Below are 21,036 nucleotides of genomic sequence, written 5' to 3' on the forward strand. Positions count from 1 at the left end.
CACAAAACCTTTAACTCATATTAGGTTTCTAGATTCTTACAAGTTTATGGGAACACCACTGGCCTACCTCGCATCAAATCTAAGCTCCACGGACTCTTTTCCAAATCTTAATTCATTCTTTCCAAAAGAGGAAATTCTCACTAAAGAGGAAATTCAGATTAAAGAGAGAATTCAAAGTAAAGAGGAAATTCGAATTAATGAGGAAATTAATGAAGAAATTCTAACTGAAGATGAAATTCTAATGAAAAGAAAATTCGAACAATGAATGAAATTCTAACTAAAGAAGAAATTCTGATTAAAGATGAAATTCTGATTAAAGAAGGAATTCTCACGAGAGAGGAAATTCATACAAGGAATGAAATTCAAAGTAAAGAGAAAATTCTTACAAGTAAGGGAATTTATCCTTATGATTATATGGATTCATTTATGAGATTTAAAGAAACACAACTTCCTTCAAAAGAAAGTTTCCTTTATTACCTTTATGAAGAAGAGATAAGTGATAAGGAATATAAACACGCACAAGGAATATGGAAAATATTTAAGATAAAGAACCTTGGAGAATATCATGATTTATATCTAAAAACAGATGTTTTATTGTTGGCTGATGTGTTTGAAGCTTTTAGATCACTCTATCATAATTAAAATTGTTATGGATTAGATCCTGCCCACTATTTCACAGCTCCTGGTTTTGCTTGGAGTGCAATGTTGAAAATGACAAAACAAGACATAGATTTAATCAGTGATGTTGATGTGCTTTTGATGATTGAGAAGTCCAAGAGATGTGGAATATCACAAGTATGTTCAAAAAGATATGCTAAAGCAAATAATAAATATCTTCCAAATTATGATAGTGAAAAAGATAGTAATTATTTGATGTATTTTGATGCTATTAATTTGTATGGATGGGCAATGTCTCAATCTCTGCCTTCTGGTAAATTAGAGTGGGTGGAAGAAAAGGATTATGAAAAGGCTTTGATGAATATTGTTATTTCTTCTCAAGAGGAATTGAATGACGAAGAAGAAGGTTATTAATTTGAAGTTGATTTGAGGTACCGAGTGATCTTCATACTTCCTTTTGCATGTGAGAAAGAAACCCCAAAGAAAGAATGGTTCAATGATTATCATAAAAGTTTTAATATTAAAGGCAAATCAACAGAAAAGTTATTAACAACATTCTATGATAAAGAGGGATATGTTTTGCATCAGAGAAGCTTAAAACAGTTTTTGAGAGAAGGATTGAGAGTAGCTAAAATTCATAGAGTTTTAAAATTTAAACAAAGTCCTTGGGTGAAAAAGTATATTCAATTCAATACAGATATGAGAGCAAATACAAAAGTAAAATTTGAAGGGGACTTTTATAAATTCATGAATTATGCTGTATTTTTAAAGACTATGGAAAATGTTAGAAACAGGCAAAACATTAGATTCGCAACATGTTGGAAAGAAGCTTCGAGATTGATAAATAAACCAAGTTTTGAGAGAGAAGAGGTTTTTTCAGAGAACTTTTCTGCAATTCATATGAAAAAGGAAAGTATTGTAATGGATAAACCAATTTATATTGGAACAGCAGTTCTTGATTTATCAAAGATATTGATGTATGATTATTTGTATAATGACTTAAAGAAAGAGTATGGTGAAAATGTTTCATTGTTGTATATGGACACTGATAGTTTTATCCTAGATATAAAAACTGATGATGTTTATAAAGATATGAAGAAAAATATTGGAGTATATGATACAAGTAATTTCAGCAAGAAGAGCGAGTTATTTTCCAAAAAGAATGAAAAGGTTATTGGTAAGTTTAAGGATGAGTTGTGAGGAAAAGTAATGAGTGAGTTTATTGGATTGAGAGCAAAGCCATATGCTTATAAGTATGGTGATCAGATTGATAAGAGGTTAAAGGGAATAAAGAAATATGTAATAAAGAAATCAATAACTTTTATAAATTATTATAATTGCTTGATGAATAAGAAAGAAGAATATAGGAAAATGAATACAATAAGAAGTTATAAACATAACATATATATATATATATATATATATATAGTGAAGAAGTAAATAGAAAGGCATTTTACTTCTTCAATATATATATATATATATATATATATATATATATATATATATAGTGAAGAAGTAAATAGAAAGGCATTTTACTTCTTCAATATATATATATATATATATATATATATATATATATATATATATATATATATATATATAGTGAAGAAGTAAATAGAAAGGCATTAGGAGCCTTTGATGATAAGAGATTTATTTTAGATAATGGAATAGATTGTGTTCCATATGGATATTGTATGATAGAGTGTATAAAATAGATTGTGTTTTCACGATGGGAAGATGGGTTAGGGTTTTTTAAGGGCTGCCGCCACGTTTTTTCGCAATATATAAATGGTCAAACCAAGTATTAATCAAACTAAAGGAGTGGAGAAAATCTCAGTCTTGGTATATAAATGGAAAACATAATGAATGTGAAAAATATCAAACAAGTCTTATTGAAAAAATAAAACAAAGGTAAATAAAACAAATAAGCGAATCAATTTAAAAACTAGTAAGTTAGAGGATGTAAAGAAAAAAATTAATATCCTTGAATGGACTGAAAACTCAGATGGTTATCAATTGAACAATGAAAAAACAATTTACTATAATCTCAAAATGATATGTGGCTCAGGAGGTGGTCAAACAAGAGCATTAAGAGAAGTTTATCATTTCGTAATGGCACAAAAGGGGTATCTTAAAAAAAATATAAAGATTCAAATATTATGTTTTTAAATATTTTAGATGGGGATTATTGTGCAAAGAAAATTAAACTATTGAAGGAATTTGAGAATGAACAAATCTTTATAGGTTCAATGAGTGTGCGAAACAATATGCATTGGTTATTTGATAAAGAGTGTCCCGAGGCTTAGACGTTTCAGATATTTCTTTAGAATCACCTTTAACAAATCACATTACCACTTTTCTACTTGAACAAATCTTTATCTTATTGCATGGGTTATTTGAAAAAAAGTCTCCCCAGGTTAAAAGGGGAGACAAATAAATATACCTTGGGATAAAAAAGGGGGTTTATTTTTAGGGGAAAAAAATATGAATCGCTGAAAATCCCCCATTCATTTACATGGGGAAAAGTGAGCCAGAATCAGTATATTCACCCTACTCTTTGTGCAATCTCTGTGATCGTCTTAATTCCTGTGATTGTTTCGCGAAAGTTTTAAAGAGTTTCAGCCGTACTTTCGAAAATGCCTGCAAGATGTATCGTAGCAGGATGCAGCAATACAAGCAAAGACGGTGTAAGCCTTCATGTATTCTCGAAAGATGATGATCGTCGGAGAATATGGACATCGAAAGTGAAGCTGACGAGGGGAAACTGGAAAGGCCCCAGCGACACGAGCGTCATTTGCAGCGCCCACTTCGAAGACGGTACACAAAATATAAAATTTGACTGTTGAACCTTTCCATAAAAAAAAAATTACAGGGACATACAAGTAAAATACTAACGATTAATATTGCATCATTTCAAGGTGCAAGGAGATAATTTTAAAATCAAACAATGGGAAAAACCTGTACACACATTTTGCAGCTTATTGAATTGTTCGTTGAAACCAGCCTGCTGGGATAAGTACGATTCCACATACATGCAAGCCAGGTATGGCTGCACTCGACATACATGGGTTTATTCTAAAGTGAAGGTACTGCTTCCATTGGCATGCTATTCATTAACATTTAGCCAAAATGCTGGAATAAAAGAAAAGGGGAAAAAAAAAGTTTGCACAACTATGAAAGACAAATTTATCTGTCCTACTACACGGCCTCATAGCCTCGGGACTCTTACGCATTGACTTGTACATTGTATGCATGCTAATACAAGTTACTTGTCAACTCGAGAGTCCAGACTAGTCCGATAAATCCGTCGTCGTCCGCTTTATTTTATTATTCTCTTTTCTTCATTGTTTTCTACTGGTGCTACATGACGACAGTAGGAATGAAATAAATAAAAATGCAACAGAACGTCAGATTTATCGGACTACTCGAGACAATTGTATCGCAAGGTGTGTTCTGCACACAAGTTTTCATCGTATCCGGACAGCGAGATTGCTTCGTTTTATGCGCGGAGAGATACGACCGATGACACGCGCCGGCCTTGTTTGTGAATAATTCGCCGCGGAACAACATGTCCGCTGCGCTGTTCATGTCACCTCACTAAAATATTTCTGATATGGAGCAGTATGCAAGTCGAATTTACATTATTGAATTACGAATAGGATTTAGTCTAACCAGTTGTTATTTCTGAGTCTTCCTTCGATGTCCTCCCGATCATCATGAACTCCGGGAATTTCATCGCCATTTTTCTCTCTGCTTGTCCTGCTTCGGGCTCGAACTGGTAAGGCCATACTTCATTTGCAGCTGCCTGAACTTCACCTCCCGCGACTTCGTTATCTGACAATTCTCCATGTGATTCAGACCAAAATCCTTCATGTCTCACACTCACTGTCGTTGTTAGCAGACAAATGAAAGTCCATGCCATCCATTATTCAAAACCAAATGTTTGATTTTTTAAAGCAGAAATGAACGAAGCGATTGAGTCGACCAATCAAATGTGGAAACACACAGCAAGCCAATAGAATGACGTAGACCACCAACCCGAGTAATTAACGTGCAGTTTTTGTCATCCTGTAGGTTACGCCCCTTTCAGGAGAATTTTTAGGGGCGTTCCAGAAGACGTTTGTTTTTTAAATTTTACATTTTACAGAATGAGTATTGTGAAAAAAATATGTCAGATCTGAAATCATGATGAAAAACTCCTCTAGGACATATATAAATGAAATTTATGTACTTTTGCATGTCAGGGGACCTTTAAGACCCAGACAGCGAGGTGGCCGAGGATCACCTGATGAAGGATATAATCAAATAAGGCCATTAATTATCTTCAAAGGGGTGTTTTAATTAACCCAAACACCCAATTTTCACTCTTGCCCTTCTTGGAGTTTTCTTTGTGTGCATGTAAAGTTTCAGGCTGGGAGGTTTCATGGTTTTGGAGTTATGGAGGACACATTGGCACAAGCACGCATGCACGCAGCCTTGCATTACTATAGATAAGCGGTTAAAGGGATTGAATCCATGCCAACTCCTTTTCAATAGGCACATTACATTCTTACCACAAAGCCATGGTCATTCATGTTGAGGACAAGGTTTTGGCCCATCACAGCTAAACCAATCAATGCCACATCCGCTCTGTGAAAAAGAAAGGAGAGAGGGAGAGAAGGGAGAGAAGGGAGAGAAAGAGATATTCAACTTTAATAAATAATCAGTCCGACACAGATACTCACATCACTTTAGTGACGACTAGAACATAAGACCTGTCACTTCGCTGATGGGAATACGAATCTTTACGCAATTGCTAAAAAAAAGAAAAAAGAAAAAAAAGTGGTTGTTAATGGGAAAAAAGTCAGGCGTTGGATAAATACCAGCTGAGCTATAAACTCAGGGAGCGAGGAGGGGGAGTGTTCATGGGATATTCATCACGGCCTTTTTAGATGCTGAATTCCAAATAATATACAACACACTCAGAGGAAGATCAAACATAAAAAATATTGTTATGAATTTCAGAATCAGATCCAACGAATGCATACAAACAAACATTTAGGTCCTCAGACAGGTATTTCCCGAAATGCATGTCCAGGAAAGACCCATCCCCATGTATGGTGGGATTCTAACTTTGATGCGTTGAGAAGGATAAAGAAGAGACTCCCATTCTTTTGGGATGGCCTTTTCCTCTTTATGACAGACACATTCATGCACATGATATAACCGTCAGCCCAACGGAGGCTCACCCACCTCTTTCCATGGACGTTGACACCCACCCTTTTCCATCGACATTTGACATCCTGTTCAGCAGCTCTGTGGATGCTAACTGGCTCTTTTTCGTATCGGGCTGAACATTGAGGTGATAATTGTTGTTGACATTTTATGAGCGCTTCACGTTTTTGCTCAGTAATTCTAGCAAATGGCTGCTTTCTGCCGTTCGTCCAGCACCACAAACATGGTATTGTAAGCCAGGAATGGTCACGAGACGGGCAGTTTGTCACGTGCAGTAATGCGCCAATGGGCGGCGGGGGAAGGGGGTCTGCTTGTGGCTTCGCCCAGACTGGCCGCTTGTGGAAGGGACGAGAGGAGTGTTTTTTGTGTCAGTTGGCAACAGCTGGTTGCAGCGCTTACAGCTTTGAGAGTTTTGCAACAGTCAGACAGAAGGTTGACAGCTGGTTGTGGCCTCTTACAGCTCTGAGAGTTCTTGTGACAGCTGGGTGATGGCTATTTTCGGCTTCAGTCAGTTCCAGTCAGACGGTTGGTGAGCTGGCGACAGTCGAGTTTGTGACAGTTGGTGACGGCCTTGCAGCTCTGATCGCGAGTGACAGCCTCACATCGCTTCAGTGCCTTACATCTTTTCACAGTGCTTCACAGAACCTCACAGCTGTCAGTTGGTTGTAGCTCCTGACGGTGGGTGACGCAAGGACTGTTAATGCTGGTTCTGCTCGAGACCTGCGCTTGGCGTACCTGATTCTTGGTGTCCCTGGTTCTTGGGGGTGACGACGTGACATCGATTAGCATTCAAGCCTGTTTGCGAGTAGGTGCACGGCAAGGCAGGGCGCTGGCAACGGACCAAGGCACGCTCACACATTTCAGGACGTTTTATTTGACGTACGACGACTTCCACTTGGTGAGCGAGACTGGATTTCTCTTCCCCCCTGAGTGATCTGCTGGGTATCCTTGTCTCATATTTAATTGTTAAGTAAGGCAAAGTGATAAGCATCTGCTCTTTGCCTGTTTTTCTATCAATGCCTGATTAATTCTTTATTTGCTTGCAATTATTTTGATTGATTTGAATTTACTTATTTTCACAAGGAAATAAAAAGTTTGTTTTTTTTTCTTATTAATAAATTTGTTGTTGACGTTCCAACCTGTCCGTGCTTATCCTTTCCTTCCATTGATCCAGCATTATCCGAACCTAGATAGACTGGGAGGTAATTACCAACCTAATTGACCTGTCATAGTCAGCACCCACCAGCGGTAAACGCTCGGCCACCCTAATTAAGATAAGATTGGTGCTTTGCCAAGGGCACGCTCCCCGTTCAGGAAGCCATGTGACCTCCAGTTAAACGACAAAATTAGACGGTGGACACTGGAACTCATGGTTAACTAATTGGCATGGCTTTATATGGAGAAACGGAACATGCCGAGCTCGGATTCCGATACTGATTCCACTGTCATTAGTAACTCTGAAGATTCTTAACATGTTGAAACTGATCAATGGGATTTTGAAGAAAGGATTGGAGACAAAATTAGTGACGGAAACACTTTTGGGGGAATTGTGGAGCCGTCTAGTTGAGCCTTATGAGAGGAAGAAGGCAGAAGTGAATATGGAGATGTTAAAAATATAAATATCAAAATGCTGGTCACGTGTTAACTACAGCTTGGTAGGTTTTGGTTTTCGTATCATTGATGGTTGATAAGGGAGGAAGTTTGTATTAATTTATAAATCAGTTGGATTACTCGAGCAGAGATACCCATCATCGCCCAGCACACTCGGACAAAATAGGGGACGTATGCTTTCTCCCACTGTTGTAGGATAACCAGGTGCCTTGTATGTTGCGGGATCATCGCGTTTCATACTTTTCATGGACACCATTTGTGTCTATGGCATGTCCCACCATCATGTCCGTGAGATGTCGATGTCCCACCCCAGCGGAGGGAGGAGTGATGCTATGGTGGAGAGTGGATGTGGGGTGGTGGTGGGTATTGTTGGGGTGATGGTTGATGGGGGATTGTTGAGGGGAAGTTGGGGGGGGGGGTCCCTGAAAGTTTTAGCGTCCTCTGTCAAATCTTCTCAGAGAAGTAGATGATAATAAATACACAGCGACCAATACATAACCTTTTGCAGAATGCGAAGGAAAATACATACATACTTTCTCTCCACTATAAATAGATGGTGGTTCCTTTGATATGTAGAAATTTGTGTTGATAGTAGAAAATTATTTTCCGGTGCTCTTGTAGTAACTGCCAGGCAATGGCAACAGATGTTTGTAACACCATCTCTCCCCACTTACCAGCATTTGCACACGGGTGATTTGAGCAGTAAACCAATTTCAGCGACGACTGTTTCTTCCACTTAAATGTGGGGATGGCATTCTCTCTCAATTGTGGCAGATAACCACAAGATATAGCCATCTCTGTTGTTCCATAACAGTGCTACGTAACCTGTAGGCCATGAGCCAGACCCAGTAATTTTTGGCCACCGGTACCATCCGAGGGGAATAAGGCTAATCATAATTTTTGGCAGGCTATACATCTCAACAGTCAGAAACTATGTGATAGCATTGCATTGGTGGTAGCCTTTTGTGTTATTAGCTGTTTAGTCACCCCATCCCAAAATAAAATTTTCTGAAACCGGTGTAAGACAGAAGAAGACATTCTATTTAAAACGAATGGTTCTCTCTTATTATAGGCTATATCTTCTGGAAAATTGTTAGGCACGTAGCTCATGTTATTTTCTTTTCAAAACAGTTGTTAAAAGTAGCCGAGCATTTAGTGGTTACAATTACAGGCACTGATAGTCCTGTGCTGATACATTGCAGAACGTAGGATTTTGTTTTCATCAACAGATCTTTGTTTGGTCGCATCATAGTGATGGCACAAGGACGCAATCTCCAGATGGAGGATATCCTCTCTCGTCCCCTTGGACCATTGCCCTGGGCCCTGTCCATACCAGATGGATTCTTGCGAAAGATCAACAAAGCTACTTTAGCCACAACTTTGCAGAAGAATGTGACAGTGGAGGAGCAATTCCCAGGTAACTGCTTCAGTGGTCGATGGGATGAACTCAGTCCAAAGAGTAAAAGGTGATCAAGTTACTTTTGGAGATGTCGCCACTACAGTTTTGTCTATGGCACTGAGGGAAGGAGATGATAGTGACAGAATAGATGTTGTTTGACACATACAGGGAGAACTCTATCAAGAACTGTGAGAGATCACTACGAGGTGGAGAGGCCAGCCATCAGCTGCAAAGCATCACAGACACACATATTGTAAGGCAGTGGAGGAGGTTCCTGAGCACAGTTAATAACAAGACCAGTCTCATTACCTTCTTAGTCGGTGAATTGAGGAATCTAGAATACAGAGAAAAGCTACAGGGGAAGGTTATACATGCAACTGTGAATGACAAATGTTACAGAATCACATCACAGGACAGTGAGGAGGTGCCAGCTCTTCAGTGCCAACAGGAAATAGCAGATGGGCATCTACTTCTCCATGCTGTTCATGCAGCAAGAGAGGGCATTCAGGCTGTAGTGATCTGCTCAGAGGACACAGATGTCTTCATAATGTCCTCGGTATTTAATGACAAGATTGGCATCCCACTGTTCCAGAAATGTGGAACTAGAACCCGGACGAGGCTCGTTGACATCATGAAGGTTGCTGCCACTGTTGGCATAGATGTCTGTATGGCTCTCATTGAGATGCATGCATATACAGGATGTGACACTGTCAGTGCGTTTGCAGGCAAAGGGAAGACAAGCACCTTGAAACTCTTGACCAGCAACAGGGAAACCCAGGACGCATTCCTAGAGTTGGGTCATATATGGGACCTCTCTCGAGAATTGATGGACAAACTTGAGGCATTTACTTGCCTCCTCTATGCCTCCAAAGGCATCATCCACTTAGGTCAATGATCTCAGGTACGACCTATTCTGTGCTAAGAAAGGTGAGATAGAGAGCCACCAGCCTCCACCATGCAGAGACTGCTTAGTGAAACACGCATAAAAGAGCCAACCACCAGGCTGCAATATGGAGACTATGTTTTTAACAGGACCCGAAAGTACCAAGTCCTGTTGGCTGAGGATGGAAGATGGAGAAAGAAGGAGGAGTTGAACAGTTGGTGGTGTACTGGATGGATGGTCAGCCAGCACCTGAGGCAGTCCTTGATTTATTGGCCTGTAATTGTAAAAGGAAGTGTTCACCACCAAAATGTGTGTGCTTGTCAAACGGACTGAAATGCACTGATATGTGCAGACTGCCAGACTGTGAGAACCAGGCATTCATCTTTGAGTCAGACGATAGGGAAACTTTAGATGAGGATTTTGATTTTTAAGTTCATCTTGAACATTTTATATCACTTAAAATCAGTGCATATGATCAGAGATGTCTCAGAAACTATAAAGGACCAGTCTTTGGTTCATTAGACAATATGTTTATCAGCAACACATTGGGCCTAGGTAATGGCCTTGTTCATGTAGAACACTACATTTTTGTTTTATATTCTGTAATTGTGTGCCCTACAACAGAAGATTGTGTTTCATTTTCACCTTTGACTTATTCATCAGATTGCACATGATTAACCATCTTGCAACTGTCTTATTGGTTTATATTGTGTAATACGGGTGTTTGATACCTTCATATGTGCATTATTGAGTATCTAAATCCCTGAAATTCTGTATTTGTTGAGAAATTACAGGGAAAAAATATTAATCTTGTTCATGAACATGCTATAATTTACCTTTGTTTGATTCTTGGATAGTATCCTTCAATAACAACAGGGAAAATATCATGACATTGACCAAACTACATAAATCCGTCCAAATTAGGTATTTTTTTCAGTTGGGGGGTGGGGTAACATTGTCTGCTATACTGATCTTAATATAAAACATACAAAAGAAATTTAGATTTTTAGATTTCTTAATAAATTTGCTAAACACCCATGTAATTATATTGTTCTAGAACTTTTATTTACTTTCCACAGCAAATGATAGACAAATACTTTTCTAAAGGTTGTATGATTTATCACACAGGAAATGGACACCAATATATGTGTCACTAATGACATACCTTTCAACCTCGGCATGTTTAGCACTATTTGTTGAGAAGAAAATGATCCAAGCAAAAGGTGAGACAAAATTCAATGTTAATGTTTGACTGATAAGAATATAATAAAAAAAACCAATGTCACCCCCAGGGTGACCAGTATCTTGCCAAAATGTGAACATGAGTGACTTATTTAAGGTCACACTGAGGTGAACAGAACTGCTATCCACTAGGAGCGACTGGTTGAGGAATATGTGCCTACGAGAGATTCCGATGATAATCGTTTTACATAGTGACCATGAACAATACGTGTTTGCCTCATAACGTTACCCAATGATGTCATAATGGCAAAAGCTTGACATAGAGGACTTCCATTTGAGCTACTACAGGATATGGTTCCTAAAACTTGAAAATTTGACTTTGGGGTCAAATATGTTCGACCTCAGGCGCTAACCATGAAGGTCAAGGCCAATCGCCACCAAAAATTAATCAGCTGAGCGCCAGACCATGAACTATATTCCCATGAAGTTTGAAGATGATCCGATCAAAATTACTCAAGAAATAAGGGTTTCGTCGACTCCCCTGATTTGCAACAAAGTGACCTTGACCTTTCACCTTGAACTTGAAAATTTTATGCGCTGAAAGGGACCTCTATATGACTCTGATATGCGAAGTTACAAAAATTTCCAATGATAACTGTGCTCTGCAGAGTGATCGATACGTGATTACAGACAAAAAAAAAACATACAAGCTGACTAACATATCTTGCAAAAACTTCGTTTTGGCAAGATAAAAATGTTAAGTTAAGTTGAAGTAAGATGTCTTACCTTGTACTGGCCATTTTGCACAAAAGCTTATTTAAAGGTCCCCTGACATTAGTGTAGTAGAAAAATCGTGCAAATTATGATACAAGCATCAAATTTGGCATTTCTGTTCTGCAGGGCTTACTGATCAAATCTGCCTGATTGGCCATTTGAAAATCCAAATTTTGATAAATTTGAAGAAAAAAAAAAAAAACTTCAAAAAAATTTGAAGTCACAGCTGGCTGAAATTCTTGAAGCGCAAGTGAACATCCCAGACAAAGAACCAAGGGGAGATGCAGTCATCATTGATGGCTCAGCACTTATCAATGCCCTACCTCCACGCACTTCAAAGATATTTGATGACGATGCTAATGAAGACATCATCCCAAAGGTGGAATCCTATGGTGCAAGGTACGAGAGGGTGGACGTAGTGTTTGATGTGTACAAGAAGTCAAGTCTGAAGTCTGAGGCAAGGTCGAAAAGGGGGCAAGGAATCAGAAGAAGAGTGACAGGAACCAGTAAGACCCCAAGTAACTGGAGAAGCTTTCTTCGAGATGACAGCAACAAGACTGAGCTGTTTCACTTCCTTGCAGAAAAGATGTGTGAAGCATAGACAAGCACAGTCATTGTCACAAAAGGAGAAGATGCCATGAGCAACACAAGGAAGTCACTGGATGCTGTGTCTCCATGTTGTCATGAAGAAGCTGACACTCGAATATTTGTACACGCCAGGGATGCAACGACGGATGGTAGCAAGTCCATCATCATTAAGGCTAATGACACGGACGTACTAGTCATAGCAATATCTGTACTGCCATCCTTACAGGAACTAGGTCTTGAGAACATGTGGATTGCCGTTGGCCAAGGACCAAGGCACGATGGATTCCAGTCCATGAGGTAGTTTCTGCAATAGGGCCTGAGAAAGCGAGAGGGATCCCAGACTTCCATGCGTTCACTGGATGTGACGTCGTGTCTGCTTTCTGCGGTAAAGGGAAGAAAACTGCATGGCAGACTTGGAACATCTTTGATGATGTTTCTGAAACATTCACCAATCTCAGCTAGCATCCAACATTGATTCGTGATCTTGACTTTTTTGGGGGGGTTTTTATTTTTTTTCGAATTTTTCAAAATTTGGATTTTTCAAATGGCCAATCAGGCAGATTTGATTAGAATCCCCTGGAGAACAAATGTGCCAAATTTGATGCTTGTATCATCATTTGCATGATTCCTCTCAAAAATTGCTGTTATCTTCCCCACTACATGCCAAAGTACATAAATTTCATTTATATATGTCCTCGAGGAGTTTTTCTTTGTGATTTCAGATCTGACAATGTTTTTTCACAATACTCATTCTGTAAAATGTAAAATTAGAAAAACAAACCTCTTCGGGAACGCCCCTAAAAATTCTCCTGAAAGGGGCGTAACCCACATGACGTCAACTACAGGATGACAAAGGCTGCATGCTAATTACTCAGGTTGGTGGTTTAAGTGATTCTCTTGGCTTTCTGTGCGTTTCCACATTTGATTGGTCGACTCAATCACTTCGTTCATTTCTGCTTAAAAAAAATCGAACATTTGGTATTGAATAATGGATGACATGAACTTTCACTTGTGTGGTAACGACAGCGAGTGTGAGAGAAATGAAGGATTTTTGGCTGAATCACATGGAGAATTGTGGGATAACATAGTGGTGGGAGGTGAAGTTCAGCCTTACCAGTTCAAGCCCGAAGCAGGACAAGAAGAGAAAAATGGCGATGAAATTCCCGGAGTTCATGATGATCGGAAGGACATCGAAGGAAGACTCGGAAATAACAACTGGTTAGACTAAATCCTATTCGTAATTCAATAATGTAAATTCGACTTGCATACTGCTTGATATCAGAAATATTTTAGTGAGGTGACGTGAACAGCGCAGCGCAGCGGACATGTTGCTCCACGGCGAATTAATCACAAACAAGGCTGGCGCATGTCATTGGCCGTATCTCTCCACGCATAAAACGAAGCAATTTCGCTGTCCGGATACGATGAAAACTTGTGTGCAGAACACACCTTGTGACATAATTGTCTCGAGTAGTCCGATAAATCTGACGTTCTGTTGTATTATATTTATTTCATTCCTATTGTCGTCATGTAGCACCAGTAGAAAACAATGAAGAAAAGAGAATAATAAAATAAAGCTACAGCATGTCAGATTTATCGGCCTAGTTGGACGGACGACGGATTTATCGGACTCATCTCGACTCTAGAGTTAACAAGTAACTTGTATTAAGGCCCTGTCACACCTTGACGATTTAGCCAACGTATGCCTGAACTATGCAAAATTGGGCTAAAATGCCGGCACACGTCAAATACGTTATGGGTAAGTTTGTATACGTTAATAGCACGCTGAAAAACACTGCCATACGTCGTAGTACACTGGCTTTCATCGTTGTACTTTGCGGTTGTCCTCAAATTTTAGCATGCGTGAAATTTTACAATGTATGCCAGCGTACGACTCACACGTTCCGCTACGCTGGCCATAAGTTGTAGGCACGTGATGCGATCCTTGACACACGTTACTTGTAAGTTACTCACAAGTCGAAACACGTCGAGGTAATGATTAGCGTACCCGAAACTTATTTACAACCTATGAGTAACGTGTTGTAGGCACGTTACACGATCGTTGACACACGTCGAGGCACGTTATGCGATCATTGACACACGTCGAGGCACGTTACTTGTAAGTTACTCATAAGTCGAAACACGTCGAGGTAATGCTTAGCGTACCCAAAACTTATTTCTAACCTATGAGTAACGTGCTTTGAACCTATGTGTAATGTAACTCCAACGCATATCGATGAATGTCGAGGTATTTGTTCGACGTCTTCCGGACGACCACAGAACTTACTGAACGCGTTTCTAATTTACAGCTACCGTATAATGGCGTATTGGCAGCGTTTAAAAAAACAAAAAAATAACAACAATAACTTCCGATATTTCGTCACGTGCCGTTACGTCACGTCCGATTGCCTCTTCAGTTTGCTCATGTCTTATTCTTAGTTCCTCCTCTGTGAATATTTTCACGTCGATGTCGAAACTTAAAAGCAAATGTCCGAATACATTTTAAAATTCGTGATAGACTAAAAAATAATAATAATAAAAAAAATAACAACAACAACAACAACAACAACAACAACTTCAGACATTTCGTCACGTGCCTTCAAGGAGCCAAGGAGAAAAAAAGAAAATGTGCCTTGACGGAGAAAATAACTTTCGGGTGTGCTAAACATTACCTCGACGTGTTTCGACTTATGAGTAACTTACAAGGAACTTGTGTCGATGTGTGTCAACAATCGCATATCGTTCCTACAACTTATTCCCAGTGTAGCGGCACGTGTGAGCCATACGGCGAGTAAGTCGTAAAATTTTCAGCATGCTTGAAATTTCACGACGTACTAAACGTACCACGAAATATGACAGCGTACGTCATCGTTTTTCAGCGTGGTCATAACGTATACACAACTTACCCATACCGTATTCGACGTGTGCCAGCGTTTGACACATTTTTCATAGGTCGGCATACGCTGGCTAAATCGTCAAGGTGTGACTGCGTGGTTGACACTTCCAATTCTCAGGCGTTTATGATTTAAATCGGCGTGCGGCTGGTTAACAGGCTACGCCACGAGTTCGTCGGCGATACGTGCAGCGCGCTATGCCCAAGTTAGACTATCGTTGGGCATAGGTTGTGATCGCCGACAACAGGCTAAGCATTCGTTGGTATAAGTTATCTATTAGACAACGAAACGTTCTGTGCCCGTTACTAATACGTTATGCATATGACCAACACGTTATGAATACGACCAAAACTTAAAAAAAAAACATCAAAATTTCAGCATACGCCAACGTTTTACATACATTTTTATACGTTGCAATTGCTGGCTGAATCGTCAAGGTGTGACAGCGCCTTTAGCATGCACACGATGTACAAGTCAATGCATAAGATTCCCGAGGCTATGAGGCCGTGTAATAGGACAGATAAATTTGTCTTTCATAGTTGTGCAAACATTTTTCCCCTTTTCTTTTATTACAGCATTTTGGCTAAATGTTAATGAATAGCATGCCAATGGAAGCAGTACCTTCACTTTAGAATAAACCCATGTATGTCGAATGCAGGCATTTTCGAAAGTACGGCTAAAACTATTTGAAACTTTTGCAAAACAATCACTGGAATTAAGACGATCACAGAAATTGCACGAACATGTGCAAAATGCATTTGTACGTACTGTTTAAGGCGCGCGACATCTCGACTCTCGAGTCAATCCACTCTGTGCGAGTTACTGTATGTGACGTCACGCTGCGATTCGCTGAAGTCCATTTTTTAAGGGGCGGGGAATAGCAAGTTGTGAATGGCTCCAGAAATGATCGAAATATTGCTCTAATTATCCCATTTTTGATAATAAAAAAAAAAACATGGGTGATTTCTTCACTTGGAAGGTCAAGTTAAATTATAATTAACAAGTTTATTTTGCATGTCAGGGGACCTTTAAGGGGAGGCATATAAACAGGGTGACAACACAAAAAGCTACCACCGATGCAATTCTATCACATATTTTCTAACTCTAGGGTTGTATACCTTGCCAAAAATCATGAGTAGAATTATTCCCCCCAGATGGTTCCGACCAACCCTACTGGCTCATGGACTAATGGAGACAGTTCAGATATGTTGATTCCTGGGTGTGACATCATGGCTAATCTAAAGAAGATGATTGAGCTTTAATTGCAAATTTACTGACTTTATCATTCAGAAATCGAAAAAAGACATATCATATCAATTTTGTAAGGTGTCATGGGATAGATTAGCAGAGGTGATCTGAACGTTTGGGTTCCACGATAATCTAGCGTCTGCAGCTGGGTTTTCATAATCTGGAGGTTGTGGACTCTGCCATTTCTTATAGTGGGGCAGATAACAGCAATTTTTGAGAGGAACCGTGCAAATGATGATACAAGCATCAAATTTGGCACATTTGTTCTCCAGGGGATTCTAATCAAATCTGCCTGATTGGCCATTTGAAAATCCAAATTTTGAAAAAAAAAAAAACCCAAAAAAGTCAAGATCACGAATCAATGTTGGATGCTGGCTGAGATTGGTGAACGTTTCAGAAAAATCATCAAAGATGTTCCAAGTCTGCCATGCAGTTTTCTTCCCTTTACCGCAGAAAGCAGACACGTCACATCCAGTGAACGCATGGAAGTCTGGGATCCCTCTAGCTTTCTCAGGCCCGATTGCAGAAACTACCTTATGGACTGGAATCCATCGTGCCTTGGCTCCTTGGCCAAAGGCAATCCACATGTTCTCAAGACCTAGTTCCTGTAAGGATGGCAGTACAGATATTGCTATGACTAGTACGTCCGTGTCATTAGCCTTAATGATAATGGACTTGCTACCATCCGTCGTTGCATCCCTGGCGTGTACAAATATTCGAGTGTCAGCTTCTTCATGACAACATGGAGACACAGCATCCAGTGACTTCCTTGTGTTGCTAATGGCATCTTCTCCTTTTGTGACAATGACTGTGCTTCACACATCTTTTCCGCAAGGAAGTGAAACAGCTCAGTCTTGTTGCTGTCATCTCGAAGAAAGCTTCTCCAGTTACTTGGGGTCCTACTGGTTCCTGTCACTCTTCTTCTGATTCCTTGCCCCCTTTTCGACCTTGCCTGAGACTTCAGACGACTTCTTGTACACATCAAACACTACGTCCACCCTCTCGTACCTGGCACCATAGGATTCCACCTTTGGGATGATGTCTTCATTAGCATAGTGATCAAATATCTTTGAAGTGCGTGGAGGTAGGGCATTGATACGTGCTGAGCCATCAATGATGACTGCATCTCCCCTTGGTTCTCTGTCTGGGATGTTCACTGGTGCTTCAAGAATTTCAGCCAGCTGTGACTTCAAATTTTTTTGAAGTTTTTTTTTTCTTCAAATTTTCAAAATTTGGATTTTTAAATGGCCAATCGGGCAGATTTGATGAGTAAGCCCTGCAGAACAGAAATTCCAAATTTTATGCTTGTATCATAATTTGCACGATTTTTCTACTATCTACTACACTATGCATGGGACGACTGCTGTGGGCCATTAGGAAAGCTTGAAATCTCCAACAGCCCAGTTTGATCCAATTCTTAGCTCCTCCCTCGCTTGAGGCCCATAAAAAGGTGCAATTCGGCTCAGGTGAAGTCAGATATTACCAGACGCCAGAACTCGCCAGACACGCTAGTTATTGGTCAGACTGCGGGGGACTTCGGAGGAAGCAGACGTTGGCAGGAGGGCAAGCTTCAGCGATGAGCGAGTAACGCCACAAGTCAGCGTGGCCAAATGAGGAATCAGAGCGAGCGATTACTAAAGGCCAGGACCCTTCCCATTTCACCGATGCTCAATTCGGTTGCATCCAGCAGCAACCGTTACATTTACAGATTATTTCACCACTGATAGGGTCTTTCTCTTTTGCATCTTTCTCCACCATCTATCTCTCGTGTTAATGTGGACGAACAAGAGCAATCGGCACAGGCAAGTCCCGACCAACCGTTCTTTTCAGTGATCTTCCTCTAACACCATGCTGCATGACACACTGCATTCCACTCGCACCTGTCACTCCCACACCATAGACACCTTCAGCATTTCTTTCTCCCTCCTCCCCTCTTCCTAACCATTTTGGGTTGCGCAGGTCCATCGACTGCGCCAGGTATTAAGAGGTCGCTAACCCTCAACCTCTTCTCATCTATCTGGGCTATCTCAAATTTTCCTTGGTTGTGTGTGTGTGTGATGGTGCCTGTCATAGCGCAAGTTAAGATTGTGTAAGTTACTTGGGGTAACTCTGCACTGTCTTCTCTTGTGAACATTGTACGCCTTTTGCCGCACCTTCAAATCCCTTGCTTTCCCCTGCTGTACATTTTCAATAAATCCCATACTGTGCCACATAACTTTCCTCCATTGTAAGAATAAATGTGCCTATTATAAATGAACCCAGCTTGTTTTTGTCTTTTCCTCCATTTGTCTAGCATGGTCCACACCCGAGCAGAGATAGCCAAGACGTTATCCCCCAAAATCTACTTATTAGCCGGTGTGTACTTGGCAGCTCCGCTCGGCTGCACCTGGTACAGCAAGTAACTTAAGTAACGCAAGTACTCATTGAGGGCACGATTCCCCGATAAGGCGACCGCATGTTCCAAGTTAAACGGTTGTCAGACTGAGGACACTGGGTCACGTGGTCAAGTTATTGGCGTTTGCGGTCGATTAGCGACCCGCTGCGACACAAAGTTATTAGTGTGCGACGGCCTGTGATTCCCGGGAGGAATCAGAAGTATCGCCCCACCGCCCCACCCCCCTATCCGGAGTTCCCCTGGAAGAGGTATGTGCTCTACCGAGTGCCGTTCTACTTTGTTATGTTTTGCCAAGTGTCGCTCGATAAGTGGTTTTTCATTTGTTTGTTTGTTTGCATAGAACATGACTATGTGTAGGAATTACATAAGACCCTTAACCATTTGAACCCTCGCAGCCATTTCACAAGCCGCTATTCAAACCTCCATATACCCAAGCGGCCAGATTTTTCAACAGGGTGCCCAGGATGGGGGAGCCAAAAGTCCAAGGAGTTCAGGGTTCAAAAGGTTAAAAATCCCCAAGACCCTTTAAGATCCCTGAAACCCTTTAGAAGCCGAAGATCCGATAGACCCCATTACACCCTTTAGAACCTCTGGACCAATAAGACCCTCAGAACCCCAAAGACCCTTTAGACCTTCACACCTTTCAATTCTGTCGACCCCTTCAAATAATTACAACCCGTTCAACCTTAAATTACACTCTTTGACCCCTTCAACGTATTTGGCCACGTGGGGGTTTTCTCTTGTAATACAGGGAAAAGTCCCACGTGAAATAATCAAGATGAGCAGAATCTGAAAAAAAATAATAACAATAATTAATTATTTCGATTTTGCACCCTCCGAGCTTGGTAACGAGGTGGTTTATCAATGGGGTGGGGGGCTTTTGATTACGAGTGGTGACCCTCAAGTGTTATTGCAGAAGGCTCTCAGACAGAAGACTTCCATTCCAAAAGGGTATTATGGTTATAAAGGGTCTAAATTGCTCTTCAGGGATCTTCGGGTTATAAAGGGTCTGTAAGGGTCTAAAATGCCCTTAGTTGTATTATGGGTCTTCAGGGTCGAAAAAGGGTCTTTGAGAGTATAAAGAGGGTAAAGGATGTAAAGGGTCTTTGGGTTCTGGAGAGTCTTAGGAGTCCAAAGGGTGTAAGGGACTGTAAGGCCTCTAAATGTCTACATGGCCAAGAGGTATGTTCTAATAGTCTGGGATTAATAGACATAGTCAAGGTCCAATAATAAATAATTAATACACGAACTGACGGTCCAACTCACGTTCAAACAGTACGTAATTAACAGACATACTCACAGGATTCAACCAAGAGTTCACCTCGACGAGGGTTCACCATATATATATATATATATATATATATATATATATATATATATATATATATATATATATATATATATATATATATATATATATCTTCTTCTTCCTCTTTCGGCTGCTCCCGTTAGGGGTCGCCACAGCGGATCATCCGTATGATCCACATCGTGATTTGGCACATGTTTTACGCCGGATGCCCTTCCTGACGCAACCCTGGTCGCCTCTTACGACACAGGGATATGGTACACCTATTTTAACCGGGGTATACACCGGCCCAGTATACTGGTACTCATTTTGCCGACCTCGGAAGGATGACAGGCTGAGTCAACCCCCTATATATATATATATATATATATATATATATATATATATATATATATATATATATATATATATAAAATATAATGCGTGTTCATCTGTCCCCCTTCAAAAGGATGATTTAAGAAGGGTTTTAAAGGCCAATCCTTAAACATGCTGTGTGTTCACCACGGTCTATTTTTTTCAGAATAAAAAAAAACCTCAAAAACATTTTCCATGACAGTAATTACGTCTCTTCCTTTGGAAATGTGGAGAGTGACTTGCAACCGGGCCTCAATGGCAGTGTAGAGAAGCACTTAGGAGACGGGGATCGAGCCGCGTCGCCCAGGGATCGGGCAACAATAAATTGTGTACCTGATGATCATCAAACCTGACGAATCAGTAATTATCTTAAAGAGCAATTTAAACACTGTGGTTTTGACAGAGGATGAAACAAGGGGTGATTACTTCGGTTCTTAACTCCGGCTCAAAAAGTGGAAATGCAGGATAGTTTGCCTTGTGATGCATTTTGCAGAGGAAATCAGCTCTTCCAAAGTTTTCAGTGAAAAACAAAGCAGATGAACTAAAGTAGAACAAACATCTCATATATTA

The 21,036-nt window shown here is 40.2% G+C and overlaps 1 protein-coding gene across 1 annotated transcript in view; it reads right to left on the minus strand.

Annotated features, from left to right (window-relative positions):
* Window positions 1-21,036, minus strand: part of PGD (phosphogluconate dehydrogenase) — a 178,886-nt gene that overhangs the window by 146,909 nt on the left and 10,941 nt on the right. The window contains exon 2 of the mRNA XM_085848498.1: window positions 5,172-5,247. Coding sequence (XP_085704624.1) covers window positions 5,172-5,247 — 76 coding nt within the window. The remainder of the gene's footprint in view (window positions 1-5,171; window positions 5,248-21,036) is intronic.

The sequence above is a fragment of the Eptatretus burgeri genome, chromosome 1 (genome assembly GCF_056783735.1).
Source record: "Eptatretus burgeri isolate ZD-2024b chromosome 1, Ebu_testis_v1, whole genome shotgun sequence".
Lineage (NCBI taxonomy): Eukaryota > Metazoa > Chordata > Myxini > Myxiniformes > Myxinidae > Eptatretus > Eptatretus burgeri.